The 19796-nt window shown below is 52.6% G+C and overlaps 1 protein-coding gene across 7 annotated transcripts in view; it reads left to right on the plus strand.

The window, feature by feature from the left end:
- The window catches only part of TECPR2 (tectonin beta-propeller repeat containing 2), a 101120-nt gene that overhangs the window by 44290 nt on the left and 37034 nt on the right, over window positions 1-19796 (plus strand). For 6 of the 7 annotated variants that reach the window (XR_009732232.1, XM_061395414.1, XM_061395420.1 and 3 more), the window contains exons 6-14: window positions 3032-3344; window positions 5122-5254; window positions 5683-6021; window positions 7130-8082; window positions 10347-10530; window positions 13316-13489; window positions 15187-15367; window positions 16586-16727; window positions 19549-19789. Coding sequence is in view for 6 of the 7 variants with exons in the window: in XM_061395414.1 (XP_061251398.1) it covers window positions 3032-3344; window positions 5122-5254; window positions 5683-6021; window positions 7130-8082; window positions 10347-10530; window positions 13316-13489; window positions 15187-15367; window positions 16586-16727; window positions 19549-19789 (2660 nt within the window). In the remaining variant the exon portion in view is untranslated. The remainder of the gene's footprint in view (window positions 1-3031; window positions 3345-5121; window positions 5255-5682; window positions 6022-7129; window positions 8083-10346; window positions 10531-13315; window positions 13490-15186; window positions 15368-16585; window positions 16728-19548; window positions 19790-19796) is intronic. The other variant, XM_061395416.1, reaches the window with a different exon arrangement.

Below are 19796 nucleotides of genomic sequence, written 5' to 3' on the forward strand. Positions count from 1 at the left end.
AACCCCCTCAGATTGAACAGAACAGTGCGTGTGTGTCTCCCAGGCGATCGCAGCGCCCAGCCGTCTGCTTCTCCTCCGTGTCCGGTGGTAGGCCTCCCGGGTCAGCAGCACCCGCGGCCCTGGGGTGAGTGTGGAGCCTGGGCCCCCGCCCAGCCACGTGGGCTCTGGGGCAGCATCACTATCGTGCCCTCTGGTGCCTTTGGGTGTCCGGCTGTTGAGCCTGCCGTCCAGGCTGTGGCTTGTCGTCTCGTTTCCGGCTCTCTGTCTTGCTCAGTATTATTGTACATAAATTAGAAAATTTGATTGATGGTAGAATTTGATAACTAGAAATACTTCTCTCAACATTGGTGTGTCTCATAAAGGAAATGACATTTTTTAAAGTCATGGTTGATATTTCTAGAAAACAGACCCACCAAAGTAGAGAAACTCGGTTGATTTGTGATTTTAGAATCCTGCAGAGCTTTGACCTTAAAAGTTAGAGTTTTTGTGTCTGATTCAGAATGACTTCAGCCAGCGCTAGGGATTCACCCTGCATGTGGGTGGCGGCCGAGTTGGGGTGGAGGGCCATTTGCCCTGGGCGGTATGTAGCCAGTTACCCCTGGCTCGGCCGCCTTCTCCCAGCCTGCTGCCAACACGGTTCAGCGGCTCCTTAGAGCAGGGCCCCGCCTTCCCTGCTCAGCTTGTCCTTCCCCAGAGGGTCATGGTCTGCTCAGTGTCCAAGGTCTAGCCTTCCACGGCCCAGGCACAGCGTGTCCCCTTTGTCTAGAGGCCTCGAGCAGCTCTTGGAGCTGCGGAGGCGGCGCGTCTCTGACACACGTCCGCTGCAGTGTGTCACATGCCGGGGCCGAGACCGTCCTCCTGCATCCTTCCTGTTGCCTGCACCACAGCTTCTCACGTGCTGTGGGAGCTCACTAAATGTTGATTAAAATGAAGGCTTTAGTCACCCCACCTGAAGTGACAGATTTTTAAGAGGACTTGTTAGTAGAAGGAAAATACTTCGATTTGGAAGTTGGATCACCAAATAGAAATAGAAATAGGAAAGGCAGGAGGAAGAGGTTATGGGCTGTCCTGTTGGAACTCTTGTGGGCGTCTCTATTGAGAACCTTGCCAGAACAAGTCACCAGAGGCAGTGATCACCACGGTGCTGACCGTGGAGTTGTCCAGGAGTGACCCACGGTTTCGGGTTGGTCTGACGATCTTAACTTCAAAGTTGAATTGATATTGTGTCCTCCGTGGACCCTGTCCAGAGGGATGCAGTGAGATGCTGAACCGCAGAGAAGCACCCAGCTGAGTTCATCTGCGTGGGGTGGGCACTGGCACGCCCCCTGGGAGTCAGTGCTGCTGTGCAGGGCTAGGGTGAGGCGGGGCCCGGCACCCACAGGAGTGCGACGGCAGAGGCAGCGGAGCATCTGGGGCCTTCAGTGTCACCGGCGTTGCTTGTCATCTTCATGGATTGTCATTAAGCCTTTGAGGTGGGAGTTGTTACCCCTGGTTTACAGATGAGGGAGCTGAAGTCCACAGCATGGAGTGAGTGGCAGGGCTGTGGGACTGCCCTGCAGCCCCGTGGCTGAGACTCTGCACTCCCAACGAAGAGGGCCTGGGTTCAGCCCTTGGTCAGGGAACTAGATCCCAAGTGACACAGCTGAGAGTTTGAATGAAGATCAGAGATCCCGATGCTGCAACTAAAGCCTGGTGAGGCCAAATAAATATTAAAAAACAAGCCACAATTCCTTCTGCTGTTCAGAATCAGGGAAGTACTCTGACAGAGAATCAGAGGGTTTAGGATTAAATTGAACTCTTACTGTTTGAACCCTGGGAGACACGGGGGTTCGGCAGAGATGTGGAGCGGTGGGAACTCCCAGGTTGGTGTAAACACACCGGGAAAAGTTTGAAATTGTCTCTCTGACCTGAATCTGCTCTTAATCAGCAACACGGCAGTCACGTGACAGTCCAGAGTCCACTCTGAAATGTCCGTGACAAACTCTCAGACCTGTGTACCAGGAGGTTATGTGTAGACATGCTCATGGTGAGCACAATTCAAAATGAAAAAGTGGGAATAATTCAAATACTCATCAACCTGAGGGTGAATAAATCATGGAGTCCCATATAGCAGTGAAAATGAATGAGCCCCGTGCTTTTTTCAACAAGGATAAATCTCAGAATTATTAGATTAAAAGCAAGTTGCAAAGGACTACAAATAGCATCATACTTTGTAGCACAAATTACAGACAAAAGTATGTCTGTACCAAAGTACGTAGCATTTAGGAGTACAAAGGTATGTGGTTAAAGTGTTGATAGAAGCAACGGAGTAATGAACACAGAATTCAGTGTAGGACTCACACCTGGAGCCCAGAGGGGCAGGGACCTTTGGAGCAGGAGAACATCAACGATGCGGCTATTGGCTTTATTTCCAAAGTTGAGGGACAGGTTCTTGGGTGTACATTTTGTTATTTGTATGTTTTAGCTATTTCATGGTACTAAACATAGGAAAACAAAAAATCCCACCTTGCCTGAGGATCAGAATGGAGATTGTGGTTTTAAGAGAAGTTCTGAAAGGGCTGCCCCAGTTCTGGGCCTGAAGCTAGTTCCCTGGGGTGCTGGGCGAACCCAGCAGCAGGCGTCAGAAGGAGCAGACTTTGAGAGCAGTGGGGCTGCTCGGCCCTGGGCGTCTCTCCTCCTGCCGCTGCGTGCTCTTCTCTAGGACAGGAGTCCTGACTCCGGCCTCATGGGGCTGTGGTGAGGACTGCACTGGCACGGTGTGTGTAACTGGGATGCGTGCTCCGCGGGGTGCACACTTGTGAGGCTGCTGTAGGGGGTGCAGGCAGAGGCCGTGTCCTCTGTGGGCTTGGGGTAGACCAGCGGGTCACTTCACCAAAACCCACACTGTAGAAAAGGGTTTGAAAAAGAATCAGTCTTGTTCTGGCTTAGTCCAGAAATTCTTGTTCGACTTAAAATGAGGGGTTGACAGCTAGCACTTTGACTCAGCCCGTGTCTCTTTCTTTCTTCCCTCCCTTTTCCCTTGTCATCTCAGCACTGGGAAGTTTGGTGCCTGCTTTATACCAGGACTCTGTAAGCAAAGCGATCTAACCTTGTACGCGTCCCGGCCTGGGCTCCGGCTGTGGAAGGCCGACATCCACGGGACTGTCCAGGCCACGTTTATCTTAAAAGACGTCTTCGCTGGAGGAGTCAAGCCTTTCGAGCTTTACCCACGCCTGGACTCCGCCGAGCGGGGAGGGTGCAGCTCACCTGAGAAGCACCTGGGGCTCGTGTCGTGCTTCTTCCAAGAAGGCTGGGTGTTGAGTTGGAATGAATATAGTATTTATCTCCTGGATACCGTCAACCAGGTGAGCAAAGGGATGGCACCGCACCTTCTTCTAGAGGCAGGAGGGTGTGCACAGGCCTCCTGCTTCCTCTCAGGGTGGAACAGCCTGGGTCCTGTGCATCGCCTTTTCCATTGAGCTGGTCATGGAAACCAGGTGTAGATTTGAAAAAATATTTGCTTTAAATATTCGTAGTCCTATTCCCTACTAAGAAAGTGTGTGTGTGTTTTATTTAAGCAGAAAAGTAAATGTTCTCTATCGTTTCTTTGAATCATGTGTTTTATGGCTACCAAATTACCGTGAGCGTAATGAAATCAGATCAAAACTCAAACATTAACAGAAAGAGTGAGACAGGGACCCACTCCCCAGGGTTTCCCCAGGGTGAGGCTGAGCGAGGCAGGGGGCCTTTCTCTAGCTTTCTTTCTACCCTCTTCTTTTACCCTTATTTCTCCTCCCGAGTGGAGCTACTTCGTGCCATTTTTCCCCCACTTTACTTGATGATGTATTTGGACACCTTTCCAGCATTATTAAATCATGGTTGGAAACAATTTCTGTTTAAAGTAGGGTGATGAGATTATTGCCAATAGAGATTGCTTTAGGATTTTTTTTTTTTTTAACTGTTCAGTTTTAGTATATTCTTTGTTTAAAAGTTTATTTTTAGTTGCACTAAGTCTTTGTTGCAACAGGGGGCAGGGACGGGTGAGTTGGCCTAGGGAATCACCAAGGTGCCTTTAGCCCTGAGTTTCTCTTCTTAAGGAACGTTTGAAAGACATTTTTGTGTTCTTCCCCAGGTCTAGAGAACACCGCTTTTCTTTTTTCTTTGGGTACTCTTTGAACTTAATGTGTACTTACTAGTTGGTGGGGTCAAGGTATACTATAATGATACATCAATTCCTCTCTTCTGAACACTCACCCAAAGCTTTCTCCAGTAGGTGTAATTAACTTCATTTTGTAGGTGGAGAAGTGGAGCCAGAGAGGCGGGGCATGAACAGACAGTCTGAACGTGGCAGCACAATCAGAAGCTTTCAGACTGCTGTCAGGATTATTTAAGAATTAACAAAGGACTTAGACCCATTTTCTCCTTTGCGTTGAGCTAGTCTCTTATTTGCTGTTGACTGAGAAGCAAGAATGTTTTTTAGTCAGCGAGGGCTCAGGGTTGTCCTGTGTTTTGGGTGCTGACGGCTTTCAGATGCGTTGGAGGAGTCCTGTCTCCCTCCTCGTTCATTCACAACCGCAACTCGCAGTGCCCGCCTGAGCTCTCCTGCGGGAATCCGCATGGTGGGGGCTCTAGACCTGCCAGCACACGTCCAGCCCAGGAGAGATGGGCCGGGCGGGGGTTAGTGTAAAGGGCTGTGAGCTCTGAGAGTCTGGGCATCGCTGAGGAGGGCCCGCTTGTCAGGAACTCTTCCCGAGGAGGTAGCATCTGAATCTAGTTGAAACTCCCAGTGACCTAGGGCCAGGGAGAGAATCCGAGTGGAGGGCATGGCATCACGGGGTCAGGGCCAGGGTCCGGACTGGCCAGTGGATGCGCCTGCAGCAGGGTGGGCGTGGGAGCACAACCAGGGCCAGTGGAGAGAGCGGCCGGGGGCGGGGAGAGACTGCAGGCTTGGTCCCAGAAAGGTACTGACGGGTACTCAGTCACCATCAGTCAGGTATTACCTCACTTTGGGTTGAATTACTCCCAAGTTTCAGAAAGTCATGACAGCAAACAGCAGCTATTTGACTTCTTTGGATTCCAATGTGTTTGTACAGATTGAGCTATTATCATTGCCTGGTTTTGTGATTTTCTTTTTCTGGACAGGCCACAATTGCTGGTTTGGAAGGATCAGGGGATATCGTGTCTGTTTCCTGCACAGAAAATGAAATATTTTTCTTAAAGGGAGACAGGAACATTATACGAATTTCAAGCAGGCCTGAAGGACTAGCGTCAGTAGGTTTGTATTTGTTATAAAATGTATTTATTACAAAACTTTGTTATAAAACGTATGTAATTAAAGTTTATAATGTAGAAAACTTACCACTTTTATTTACCCATTAAGTGATTGTAGCTTTATCTAAATGAGTTATTCAGAGGGAGTTTCCTTTGATTCTTAAGAAACAGTTTATGATACTTTTCTTGAAGATCACCTATTTTCAGTCAGGGTCTCACATTTGCTGGAATCGTTTCTGTGGGTCTGGAGGGTTGGGGGTTGAGTGAATAGGAAGGGGAGCTCAGCACCCACCTGAGTAATCTCCGTCTGATGCTCTGAGCCAGCCTGTGGGATCGATGTGTAAGACTTTCGAACACTGAAGTCTGTCACCTGGGACACGTGTTTTACCTTTAATAATAAGAGCACATCATCTTTCCCCCCGATAACCACAGTAAAACCAGCCTCTTTACCAGTGCGGGACGGCCTGGAGACATCGGCGTGCGCAGAGCAAGTCCACGGGCCGCGTGCGGAGAAGCCGCCAGCGGCCACGCCTTCCGAGACGAGGCTCCGGGGCTCTTCGGTGGCCAGCTCCGTGGCCAGCGAGCCCAGGAGCAGGAGCAGCTCGCTCAACTCCACGGACAGTGGCTCTGGGCTGCAGGCAGCCCCCGAGCTGGGCAGGGGCGGCCCGCTCACCTCGAAGAGATTCAGCGTGATCAGCTCGGAGGACTTCGACCAGGAACTAGTGGTGAAGCCTCTCAGAGTGAAAAAGAAGAAGAGGACGAAGAAGACAGGTACCGTCCGCGGGAGAGCGCCTGGGGCCCCCTCCCGCCACGTGGGGCCTCTCACCAGCCTGGGGTCGGGGGCTGCTCGCCGAGAGCACAGGCAGCAGTGTCTGTCCTCCTTGGAGGAGTTTCACTGTGAAAGCTTTATCCAGTATTTAACACAAAGTGTTATACTTTTAATGCTTAAATTAAAAATTTGGTTTATTCATGTATATCATCTGCTGGACCAGAGAGTCTATGAGCTCAGAAGGAAAGCTGTGGGAATCTTCAGATGCATCACTTTATGTCTAGTGTTGGGTATGTCATCAGATACGGGATTTTTTTTTTTTTTTTTTTTGCCATGCTGTAGGGCTTGTGAGATCTTAGTTCCTCAACCAAGGTATGAACCCATGTCCTTGGCAGTGAGCTTGCAGAGTCCTAACGACTAAATTGCCAGGGAAGTCCCCAGATATGAGATTTTAAAATCGCTTCCTTTTGACTGCACTGGGTCTCTGGAGCTGCGCCTGGGCTTTCTGGCGGCAGGGACTAGGGGTTGTCACCAGTCTAGCCTCCTTGCAGAGGCTCCTCGTCGCGGCTTACAGGCTCCGGAGCTCGGCCTTCAGTCATTGTTGCTCTGCTTAGTTGCCCGGCGGCATGTGGGATCTTCCCGGACCAGGGATCAAACCCACATCCCCTGCTTTGGTAGGTGGATTCTTAACCTACTACCAGGGAAGTCTCAGATACAGGATTTAACATGAAATTTTTTTAACTTATTACTTACTCCTTGATGCTTATTGAGCCTCTCTACTAAAGATCGCTACAATATTGAAGGAAAATGTTATCAGATGCTTTAATATTTTAATAAGTTCAAAAAATTGTTCTGTGATCCATTTGTTCCTTTGTTTTTGCTTAGTTAACATTTATTGAAGGAAGCCTCAGAGCCCATCATGTGTACAGTATTTGCATTCATTTAAAACACCCCCACATCGGGATACTTTGTACTTGAGGGATTTATTCTTCACCAATTACAGCTCCTTCATTTAAGACGCCTTTTTCCTTAAGCCAAGTTTTTGTTTTTTAGCTCGCGTCTTGCCGCTTGTGTGGCATCCTGCCTAACCCTAACCGTTCTTGTTTCAAGTCGAAGGTGGGAGCAGCGCCACGGGCCCCAGCCCCCTTGAGCCGACCCCCGGCCGTGAGTGTCCTGGGGACAGCCCCCAGTCCGTGAACACGGACCTGCCGTCTGCAGCCTCCAGCTTGGGCAGCATCGTGGACCGGACCAGTACAGGGTCTCCTGACCAGGAGAGCAGTCTCAGCAGGGAGGCCAGTGGTGTGCTGCTGGAGTATAGCGACCCTGAGGCATTCAGTGTCCTGGAGGTCCCCCTGCCCGCCCCTGACCTGCTGAACGGAGGAGGTGAGGGGAGAACTGAAAGCCCCCTGGGCGACGGCGAGGGTGGGACCGAGCCGCCCTGTGGGGCGGGGAGTTCCTCCTGGCACCCGACGGAGTTTGCGGAGGACACTGAGGACATCGTGGAGCTTGAGGAGGAGCCTCAGCCTGCGGACAGTGGGCCGGGCAGCACAGCAGAGGCCCGGGGGGACGGGGCCGTGCAGCCTAACGGCCCCCCGGGTGCTTTCTCAGAAGCCTGCCTCCTGGACTCGGCGCCGGAGCCTTCCCACCTCAGCTGGGCCCCCAGTGCAGAGCAACGGCTTCCGGGGGCCACGGCTGATGAAGGCAGAGCTGAGAAGCCCCCCGAAGAGCAGGGCTTCCTGACGCACATGGGAGCCCCCCACAACCTCAGCCCAAGTCCCCAGCGCACCGCTCCTGACGCTGACACGGGCCAGACGGTGGTCGTCACTTCCAAGCGTGACCTGGGTGGGGGAGGCCGACTACCTCCCCGGACCTCGGCCGCCAGCTCCCAGGAGCAGCCCCCACGGGACCAGGTGCTGACATCCAGCGATGAGGAGGACATCTACGGCCACGGGCTGCCCTCTTCATCCTCGGAGACGAGCGTGACGGAGCTGGGAGGGGGCCGCTCCCTGCAGGACCTGAGGCAGCTGGGCACGGACGACCCCGGGCTGCTCAAGGCCGATCAGGTACGAGGGCTCCTTCCTTTAGGGAAGTCGCTGGCAAACTGACACTGGGAAGAAGTTACACTCCCACTGTCAACCCTGTGAGCCAAGTGCTGGAGGCCCAGATTTGAGGGGACTCCAGCACAGGGGTCTGAAATGGCCTGGGCTCCTGCTGACCTGCCGTTCCCAGTCAGTAAGCAGCAAGAGCGGCCTCTCACCATTGATCCTGACCCAGGAGGGCCAGTCCAGCATGGGCACCTAGTGTTCATCATCCTGGAGAGTGGCTGGGTTGGCCGGGGGCCACTCCAGGAACCCAGTGGGCAGGCCCGTCCCCTCCTGGAGGAGAAGGCGCGGAGCAGGCCGGAGGCCAGCACTCCCTGCCCCCATCTCCTCAGACGTGCATCTCTTTGACTCAACATCGGTGCCAAGGTGTGATGGGTGTAGAAGGGAGCTGCTCCCTTCGGAACCTGAGGCAGCTGGGCACCGATGACCCTGGACTCCAGGCATGAGAGCTGCAGTAGTTTAGGTCCCGAGCTCTAGAGCGCAGGCTCGGTAGTCTGGATCCCCCGGGCTCTAGAGCGCAGGCTCGGTAGTCTGGGTCCCCCTCCCACCCCCGCCCCGGGCTCTAGAGCGCAGGCTCCGTAGTTTGGGCCCCTGGGCTCTAGAGCTCAGGCTCAGTAGCTGTGCCGCATGGGCCTAGTTGTTCCTTGGCACGTGGGATTTCCCCGGATCAGGGATCAAAGCATGTCTCCTGCACTGGCAGGCGGATTCTTTACAGGGAAATCCAGCAAGTAATTATCATTAGATGTATTTGGATTCAAAGCTGTGTACTGTACCTCTTCTTGCTGTGTGGCTGTGAGGTGTGGCCTGTGGGTGAACCTACAGCCACGTGTGCCGTCCCCAGATGCCTGTGGAACCTCTGTCCCACCGAGGCACAGCATTGGGGCAGCACCCACAGGGGTCAGGTGCCACACTCAGCCCTTTACAAATTCAACTCGTTTACTTTTCTGGAAACAAAAACCACAAGCTCTAGGTGCTCCCATTTCACTGGAGGAAGTGGAGCCTCAGACACTTCGTTGGCTTCACAGGATCAAGTAGCAAGTAGGGCCAGGGTGGCCCTAGGGTCCCCTCTCTCAAACTTTGGTGCTGTCTGTCCTGCCTTGAGAGCAGAACCTCGCACTTACTTGCTTTAAGACAGCGTGCCCTTTCCCGCAGTTTTCTGTGCATTCGCCCTTTCTTGAGTGCCTTCGGCTGCCAAGGTCTGCGTCTGGTGCTGGGACACTGCAGTGCTTGTGACGGGCAGTCCTGGGTCCCAGAGTCCAAGTCAGGGAGGAGCCAGATAATCTGCAGATCCTCCTAGTGGAGCAGGACTTGGGCGCTGGTGATGAGCATAGGGCGGAGAGGGGGTGGCCACAGGGCCCCCACCCACCCCAGCATTAGCCAGGCAGCTCTGGCCTGCGTGATTGGGCTTCTTGGGCAGAGTTTTAGAAAGTCCTTGGTGAGAGGGCCCCTAGCACTGTGAGGACCTCGCCTGCCTTCACCCAGCCCAGCCATCTGAAAGCCACATTTGGTGGGTTTTGAGGGGGTAGATAAGGCGTGTCCTGGGGAGCAGGGCCAGCTGAGAAGAATTGGGCATCATGCTCTGTGAAGCAGTGAACGAACGTCCTTGTATGGGTGATTGTGCAAATACATGGGTTTCTCTTGCAGTTTTGGAAAACTTTTAATTAAAGTACGCACTTTATTTAGCTTTGGTTTTTGAAAGACTCCTCGCAGCTAAACCTTAGTCTCCAAACTCCAGTCAGGCAGTGTCCTGGCCAGGCGTCCGTCAACCACAGGGTGGGCCGCCTGTTTGGTGACTGGAACAGAACTCAAAAACATCCCGTGAGAAAACAAGGTGGCAGTGCCGTTTCTCCTGTGATGATTAGACGCACAGAGGCCAGTCTGCCCTCAAGCGGGAAGGGAAGCATGCCTGTAGAATGACAGTGTGAGCCCCGGGGTAGGAAAGAGGTTACAGTATCAACGAAAAAGTGTTTATCCAGGGATGTGGTGGGGTCCTTGCAGGGACAGCAGCTCCCATCTCACAGTGTTTCTGAGAGCTGGTCCAGAGACAGTGGGGCCGGCCTTTGCATGGCTGCTCAGAGGGCCTTTCACAGACACACACACACTCACACGTACACAGCCCTTTCAGCTCCGTGACTTTAATGCTGGCGCACTTTTCGTATTGCCGAGTGTGGGGCACATGCAGCTGTGTCTTCTGTTGCCGACTCAGCAGGCTCTGTCCTTGTCAGTTTGCAGAAAGCTGGATGGGCTACTCCGGGCCCGGCCACGGCATCCTCAGCTTGGCGGTCTCCGAGAAGTACCTCTGGTGCCTGGACTACAAAGGCGGCCTGTTCTGCAGCGCGTTGCCGGGCGCTGGGCTGCGCTGGCAGAAGTTCGAAGATGCCGTCCAGCAGGTGGCAGTCTCGCCCTCAGGTTTGCCTCCTGGCTCCCTGCGCCCGGCCCCCCACCCCACGCAGCCGCTGGGCCTTTCCTGGAGGGCTGAGGGCTTTTCTCCATGGGACGTGGACTGCTTCATTTGACATCAACTAAAAATTGTGTAAATGCAGTTCAGTTTTTAGTTTTTTATTAATTGGCAGTGGTAACACATGAACATACTCTTGTTAAGTTATGCAAATAGCTTGAATTTTGAGTTTTTTTTAAAGAAATATTAACATACAAATTTCTCATAAGAATAAATGTGTTCCTGTTTCTTAGTGTTGCTTTAAAGCAACTGAACTAATGAAGATGGGCCCATGGATATGTTGGATAAATTTGAAATATTTGGTTTCTCTCTTAGAAATTATTTTTTAATGAGCTACATACATCTTTGGGTGAACAAGCTACTCCTGGGCTGTGAAAAGAAAATGCATTCAGTCCTTCAAGCCGTGATCAGGCCGTTGTCAGTGGGCTGGGACAGACGCTTCCGGGGTGAGGTTCTACCTCCGCCCCCATCTGCACAGAGCCTTGTGTCTTTCATAATGCTGGCTGCTTTACCTATTTGGGGAGGGGGTAGAACAAAAGTATGTATGTGTATTTGCCTGGTTGTAGCTGGTTTGTTAGAGCATCAGAATGGAAGGCAGATAAGACTGAGCCTGTGACGTCTGGTAGAGGCTCCCTCCGACTCTCCTGGCCTTTGTCACTGTGTAAACCAGTAGTTTGTTCAGGGTTGTTTTCTTCTATCTTTTTCCTGTTTGAAAAATATTTTTCCTTACAGACTAAGATAATAATCTGTTCCATTCAGTTCAGTTCAGTTCAGTCGCTCAGTCGTGTCCAACTCTTTGGGACCCCAGAATCGCAGCACTCCAGGCCTCCCTGTCCATCACCAACTCCCAGAGTTCACTCAGACTCACATCCATTGAGTTGGTGTTGCCATCCAGCCATCTCATCCTCTGTCATCCCCTTCTCCTCCTGCCCCCAATCCTTCCCAGCATCAGAGTCTTTTCCAATGAGTCAACTCTTCTCATGAGGTGGCCAAAGTTATTGGAGTTTCAGCTTTAGCATCAATCCTTCCAATGAACACCCAGGGCTGATCTCCTTCAGAATGGATCTCCTTGCAGTCCAAGGGACTCTCAAGAGTCTTCTCCAACATCACAGTTCAAAAGCATCAATTCTTCGGCGCTCAGCCTTCTTCACAGTCCAACTCTCACATCCGTACATGACCACAGGAAAAACCGTAGCCTTGACTAGATGAACCTTTGTTGGCAAAGTAATGTCTCTGCTTTTCAATATGCTATCTAGGTTGGTCATAACTTTCCTTCCAAGGAGTAAGCGTCTTTTAATTTCATGGCTGCAGTCACCATCTGCAGTGATTTTGGAGCCACAAAAAATAAAGTCTGACACTGTTTCCCCATCTATTTCCCATGAAGTGATGGGACCGGATGCCATGATCTTCGTTTTCTGAATGTTGAGCTTTAAGCCCACTTTTTCACTCTCCACTTTCACTTTCATCAAGAGGCTTTTTAGTTCCTCTTCACGTTCTGCCATAAGGGTGGTGTCATTTGCATATCTGAGGTTATTGATATTTCTCCCGGTAATCTTGATTCCAGCTTGTGTTTCTTCCAGTCCAGCGTTTGTCATGATGTACTCTGCATAGAAGTTAAATAAGCAGGGGGACAATATACAGCCTTGACGTACTCCTTTTCCTGTTTGGAACTAGTCTGTTGTTCTATGTCCAGTTCTAACTGTTGCTTCCTGACCTGCATACAGATTTCTCAAGAGGCAGGTCAGGTGGTCTGGTATTCCCATCTCTTTCGGAATTGTCCGCAGTTTATTGTGATCCACACAGTCAAAGGCTTTGGTATAGTCAGTAAAGCTGACTTTATGTAGTTGTGAACTTTACCCTTTCCCTCTCATTTACCTCTGGGTTCATCTCCCCAGCCGGTTATAAGCTTCGGTTCTTCCCTGATTCTGTGAATTACTCTGTGTCTCCACACCGTTCAGTCCCTCACCGCTCCAGTGGGAGCTCTGTCTCCACCAGCTTGGTGCTCTGGCTGAGCCGTTCTGCAGGGCCCCAACCAGGCTGGGCACTCGGGGCTGTGGGCTGTGCCGGCCGCCTCTCCCGCGTCTGTGCCTCACGTCGGACCCTCTGTCCAGCCTGTGCGCTCTTGGTGACTCTGGTGGTTTGTTACACCTTGCCTCCGTCTCCATAGACAGGCTTCCTGTTTGCCTTTCCTCCTTCCCTCCCCATTGTCTGTTGAGTAGAATCCTTTTCTAAGTGGGAAAAGGGACAGCCCAGCTCAGATGTGTCCTTTTCCTGCACCGTGTCCCTTTGGCTGGCCCAGAATTCACCCTGTGCCGTCGAGTCCCTTCGGGTGCTCTCTTTGCCGGGACGCTCACTGTGCCTCAGGACGGCCGTCCGGGCCCTCACCCGGCACGCCTAGCAGCGTCAGGACGGCTGTCCGGGCCCTCACCCGGCACGCCTAGCAGCACTGCTGTCTCCCACGTGGCGTGGGCCCCTGACGCCCGCCCTGTGTGCTGTGTCCTTGAGGCAGTCTCCCTTCCTGACGGCCTGCGGGCTGCTGGCGACCCCCTTTCACACATGAGGAGGCGGCTAAGGGGGCCCGGGGGCTCGCGCCTCAGCACTGCCCTTCCCCGGTCGGCGTAGCAGCAAAGGGGGCATGTTGGAGAAATCGCTTGCCCGCAGCACCCAGAAGGGAGTTTAGCGGGGTAAGCATTCTCGGTGTTCATTGGCCCTTGAATAGAATTTTTATTTCCACAGGCGCCCTTCTTTGGAAGATTGAACAGAAGTCTAACCGAGCCTTTGCGTGCGGAAAAGTGACCATCAAGGGGAAGCGCCACTGGTACGAAGCTCTGCCCCAGGCGGTGTTTGTGGCCCTGAGTGACGACACGGCCTGGATCATCAGGACCAACGGGGACCTGTACCTGCAGACAGGTGGCTGCCCCGGGGTGACTGCACTTTGGTGGCAATGTGCTTGGAGGCGGTGAGGGAGGGGCTGGGTGCGAATGGAAGTTAAAACGTCTCCAGAAAGAGAGTATTTGCCATTGTTTCCGGAAAGAGAGTATTTGCCGCTGAAATCTATCGGCACCTTTCTGCTGCTCACTCACGTTCAGCCCAGGACACATTTACAGCGGGAATTAATACAATTGTTTTGAATCTTATAGGGCTAGCCATTCATTGCATGTCCCTTTTCCTGTGGTATCAAATCTGCAGAGGAAAGAGTAACAGAAATGACATTAGAATCATTTTTCCCTTTAACTCATGACAGTTTTTTCAGCCCGGTCAAAGCCCTGCTTCCGTATCCTTATTTACACATGGGTCAGGAAAAAACATCGAGAAATAATCTGCTCCAAATAGCAGTTTATCTCGTCCTAGGAAACTGCCCTGAGGGGAACCTTTAGCTGTTGGAAGAGACTCAGTGGGACTTGTTTATTAAAAATAAACTGTAATGAGAGTCAGTGTTTATGTACCGTCAGCAAAATGGGATATGGGTTTCCAAAAGCAACATGATTTAGCAGTACCTGGAAATGAGTCCAGGGCAGGAGCTCTTTTTCGCTTGTCAGGAGGCCCTGTTGGATTTATGTAAAGATCAGTCTTTTGACCATTTAATACTGCTGCTTCCGAGAGGATGTTTCCATCTCTTTTGGGAACGGTCAGCCAGGAACAGCTCTGGGGCTGGAAGCCCTTCGCACCTGGCTCACTCTCGGCTGTGGGGATGCCAGGATGACAGCAGCTCCTGCCTCGGCCCAGAGGGCAGCCCTGCCAGCTTCGGGCCCGTGTGCCCGCCAGTCCCTCCAGCCTGTTCCTGTGGCTTCCTTGAAAGTGAAAAATAGCTGGGAAGACAGGCACGTCCAACTTCCAGAGGCATCTGAATATCATTCCTGCTGGGGAAAGAGGGCACTCTGGCCTGGGGATGAGGGGGGTCTTAAGAATCACCTGGGCAGTGATTTCAGCCCAACTCAGACCCACCCAGAGCTACTGGGTTAGAGTCTCCAGGTTTGGCCTGAGAATTAGTAGTGTAAGAAGTCCCGTAGGTGATTCCCACCGCATTGAGTCCGAGGAAATGCAGCCCAAGGACTGTGATACCGAGAGGCACTTTAGTGATAAGTAGGGACACGTCAGGGAGTGCAGAGACCCAGCTGCAGGCCAAGGCCGCAGGTATGGGCTTTAGGTAGCAGCTGCTCTGCCAATTCCCTTAGGAATGGCCTCGGAGCTCCTGAGACAGGACTTGCAGAGTCTGCGAGGGCTGTGGCCACTGAGTGCGGAGGGCCTCTCTGCGCACTGGCTCCTCTGGGCCAGGGCCCTCCTGGCTCGGGTCTGGCTGCCCTCCTGTGCTGGGCTTTCACGTTCTCTCAGCACTTGTTTAGCTACTTGGGGACACTAGAACGTCCTGAATTGTTGTTATTCCAGTTTCCAAAGAGCGTCCAAAAACACTACAGATGGACGTTATATTTAAGCACTGTTTAACCATCTTAGGTTAACTGAACCTTAAAAAGAGAAAGCACTTACTATGAAAGGAAAGGCTATTAATAACAGAATACCAAAAAAGAAAAATAAGCCAGCAACAGGATGAGAATGGGGAGTGAAATCCTGATGGTGTGTCTCTGGGGGCTTTCCACCCTCCCCGGCAGGTCTCAGCGTGGATCGCCCCTGTGCCAGAGCCGTGAAGGTCGACTGTCCGTTCCCGCTGTCCCAGGTCACTGCCCGCAACAGCGTGGTGTGGGCGCTGACGGAGCAGCGAGCCCTCCTGTACCGGGAGGGGGTGAGCAGCTTCTGCCCCGAGGGGGAGCTCTGGAAGTGCGACATAGTCAGGTATGCGCGCAGGGGCAGATGCGGTCTGTGTCCTCCTTGTCCCTGTCTGGTCTTTGTCAGCTTGATGCCCCTTAAGGGACGTGTGAGCCTTTCCCAGGCAGAGCTGGTTCCCTGAAGGTTTCCAAGGTTGTGGTGTTCTCTGGTATTGTCAGAGTCAATGCCAGGAGCCTGGGCTTTGAAGGCACCCTATGCCTCCCTCTGACTGGCAGCCTGGACGTTGGGTCAGAGCTCAGTTTTAAAAATGCTTCTACCCTTGAGCAGCATTTGTGTGTGACCTTGAGCCCCACGTGTTCACAGGTCTCTCATGGTGGTCTTTCTGCGGAACTGCCCAGCGTCAGAAAGTTTCTGTTTAGAGTCTCAGATGACTGAACCAAATATTTTCATTTATTATCCTCCTCGTCAGCTGAAATTATCCATGAATTACAGTTTATTTGGTTGCTTTCTACCAGTCAGAATTTTCATTGCAGAATTACTGTCAGGCCATTTTTCTAGCATGGAATTATCAGTAGTCCTTAGAAAAGTTAGACTAGGATAGTCTTGGTTTGAGTTTAGCATCCCAGGAAACTTGAGTGAGCTCCTCTTGAGAGCCGGGGGCGGTACTGGGCTAAGAGTGTGAACGTGACCCTGCCCTGGCCTCACAGAGCTCCCGTCTCGGGGAACCACCCCCCGTTGGTGTAGGTGGTCCCAAGCTGGACAGGGACATGCCTCACGGGGGCGCCCCGGCCCCCCTGCAGAGGTCAGGGAGGCGCTGTGCTGGGGGGACTGCAGCTAATCCCTGACGCTGGCGGGGACATCACTGGATGGCAGAGGGAGGGTGTTGTCCACTGAGAGGGCGGGTCTGCCAGGCTGCTACTGCGCTGCACAGCCTGGTGCTAAGGGGTTCTGTTCACTTAATTGGTGGAGGCAGGGGTGGGATGCTGGATCACGCAGGCCTGGCATCCCCCACACGCCTGCGCTTCTTCCTGGGTCGTCTTCTCTAAGGAGTGTTCCCCACCGTCCTGGGCCTGCAGTGTGTCCCTCAGGTCCCACCACATGTCTGAACTGCACATACTGCACAGCCATTGAACTCTGAACTCAGGCTTCCTTCCTTGGAACTTGCGAGTGGGGCTCATCTCTTGTCCCACACTGAGCACCCCCCAGACACTTGACGTCAGTGTCCCAGACACGCTGGGAGCCGAGAACCTGGTGCTGACGCCACGCTGCTGTCCTTGTTTGCAGTGAGCGGCAGGCTCTGGAGCCTGTCTGTGTGACTCTCGGGGACCAGCAGAGCCTGTGGGCTCTGGACGTCCGAGGAAACCTGTGGTTCCGGACTGGCATCGTTTCCAAGAAGCCCCAAGGAGACGACGACCACTGGTGGCAGGTAGGTGTCTAGCTCCAGGGTCCGTGCCAGGGCGCCTCCCATTTGGCGCCCCTCCCTGTTCCTTATGGAGCTCAGGGAGCTTGGGTTAAACCAACAGTGTTCACTTCTGTTTCATGAGTTATGCGTGCTCAGTCGTGCCTGACTCTTTGCAGCCCTGTGAACTCCATGAAATTCTCCAGGCAAGAATACTGGAGTGGGTTTCCACTTCCTTCTCCAGGGGACCTTCTTGACCCAGGGATCAAACCCACATCTCCTGCACTGCAGGCAGAGTCTTTACCCCTCAGTCACCATTTGAGCACATCAGGAATATCAAGGCTTTTATCACAGAAAGTAACTTGGAAAGCTCTTTTTGCCTAAATATGCAGGCTTAGTTTATTTAAATTTTGGTGTTATTTAGAAATTTGATATTACAGGCTAAATCGACCTAGTGACATCCATTTGAAGACCTAGGTGATACTAATATTTAACTCTGAAAGAGTGTACTAAGAAAAGAGATTAGATAATAGGTGTGAGAAACCCAACCCACAATTAAAATTCACTATCTCTGCTTGTACAGAAGGCCTGTAAATAAATGGTATTTCAACAAAGGAAGGGGGAATTTTCCCAGAAAAGTAAACACTGACAAATAATATGGTGTAATTAAGCTCTCTTTACCCCTCTGGCAACATTCAGCGTAAACGTGTCGCCCGCAGTCCCCAGCATGGTGAGTGGGACCGTGCTGGCGTTCACGCCGAGGGGCGCGCAGAGACTCTTCCTGTGTGAGCCCCACTGGGTCAGGCGCTGTCCCTCAGGCCTGCCTCGTTGAGGGCAGGTCTTCCATCGGCCGCTCTTAGGTCTTTCAGATGAGCATGTGGAAAAGGAAGTTGTGTTTGCTCTATGTCTCTAATTTAATATGCCAGGTGCTATTTGAAAAGTTATATAAATGATTCAAAAATACTCTGTATTTGTAACCCTATTATATGGTTTTACACACACACACACACACACACAAAACGTATATATGTACTGAATTCTGTGTTTAAGTAGCCTAAGGAAAGCTAGATGCTGTTTTATCATAGTATTCAGAACATTGTCTTCAGAGAGATGTGACAGAGTCGTCTCTGGGGTGTTTGGAAGCAAGCTGTTTCAGTTACTACAGGATTGATCGCTCTGTGGTGCTCGAGTCAGCGTTATGTTTGGTCATTAAACCGTTCTTTTTTAACTTGCATCCTACTTATCGGCCAGGCCTGGGTGCTGGGACTGAACATGTCCCAGGCTTTCCGTGTGGCCTGGCACCGTACCCCATGAGGAAGGGCAGTGGTCCCCAGGCTCTGCCGGCCTCCTGTGGACTCTGATAGAGTCTACCCGGCCAAGCTGGCACGACTCTGCCCATAAGAGAGAAAGAGACCACAGGCTCTGCAGCTAACAAATACCATTTGCTTGAACCTCGGTACAAACAGCAACTCACAGTCAGCCTGAGTTCCATCACCGCGAGGAAGGGCTGTGTGCACACACGGAGTGCAGTGCTGATTTTATAGCTGCTTCTGTTGCATTTGTTTTGTTTATTACACGTGAGATTCCCTGTCGGGAGTGATTTCACATCACTCAGCATTTTGTTGTGCATGACCTCGTAGTGTGGCCTGCACGAGGCCGTCCTAAGAGTGGGGCCGTGACATTCTCTATAATTAAATCCACCAGGGTGGACAGACTCGGGAAGCCGCGCAGTCAGAGAGCTTTCTAGCAACCAGAGCTGCCCAGCAAGGAGAGGTTTCCTTAGACGGCCTGGAGAAAGGCCTCTTTCAGGAAAGGGAGAGAAGCATGTCCGGAACCGGAGCCCAGGTGTGCTCCACATGTCCAGGCCAGGTTCAGTCTGTACTGCTGTTCCGGCGTAGTTACTAACAGTGCCAGTGAGGTCAGGGCCTCCCTGTGGCTGATGGGAAAGCATCTGCCTGCAGAGCAGGAGGCTGGGGTTTGCTCCCTGCTCGGAAGGAGCCCCTGGAGAGGCATGGCTGCCCACTGCAGTATGTTTTCTGGTTGTGCTGGGTCTTCGCTGCTGCACTGGCTTCTCGTTGCAGAGAGCAGGTTGCTCACCGCACTGGCTTCTCTCGTGGACACAGGCTCTCGGCGCGCAGGCCTCAGTAGTCGCGGCTCCTAGGCTCTAGAGCACGGGCTCGGTAGTTGTGGCGCACGGGCCTGGTTGGCTCTGAGGCATGCAGATGCTTCCCGAATCAGGGCTCAAAACCAGGCTTCCTGCATTGGGAGGCCGATTCTTTACCACAGAGCCCCCAGGGAAGCCCCCACCCCAGTGTTCTTGCTTGAAGAATCCTGTGGACAGAGGCACCTGGCGGGCTACAGTCCATGGGGTTGCAGAGTCGAACACCACTGAGCGCCTCACACGTTCACTTTCCTGTTAGGTCACGAGTTGCTCCATCACTCTACCTATACTACCTTTTTAAAACCATGTTATGATTCTAAGTATTGTACCGGTTGTCCTTTGGAACTTTCTAAATTTCAAAACAAAATAATCCTTTCTCACTGATTTAGAATAAAAGACTTAGGGGTGCGGCGGGGTGATATTTAGTCGTAAAAGGAATGCATGCTTGTAAGAGGTGCACGCAGTAGAGAAGTATGTAAACTAAAGGCAGGTGTTAGCCTCCCCCTGAATCGACCCCTTGGAGGTAATCGCACCCTGCGGCAGGGCTGTCCCCACACCTGTCCCCAGCCCTCACACGAGCGAGCGCGCGCGTGCAGGTGGGGGCGGGGCCTTAGCTCTCGGGCCGCGCACATACAGAAGGCGCTTGTGACTGCACTGAGAGCAGGGTGCCTGCCCGCCTCCCTCCAGGTGAGCGTCACGGACTACGTGGTGTTCGACCAGTGCAGCCTGTTCCAGACCGTCATCCGCGCCACGCACTCCGTGGCCACGGTGGCCCAGGCGCCCGTGGAGAAGGTGGCGGACAGGCTCCGCACGGCATTCTGGTCCCAGCAGCTGCAGTGCCAGCCGAGCCTGCTGGGTGTCAACAACAGCGGCGTCTGGATCTCCTCGGGCAAGAATGAATTCCACGTCGCTCGAGGGAGTCTCATCGGTGGGTG

This window comes from Bos javanicus, chromosome 21, assembly GCF_032452875.1.
Source record: "Bos javanicus breed banteng chromosome 21, ARS-OSU_banteng_1.0, whole genome shotgun sequence".
NCBI classification, from domain to species: domain Eukaryota; kingdom Metazoa; phylum Chordata; class Mammalia; order Artiodactyla; family Bovidae; genus Bos; species Bos javanicus.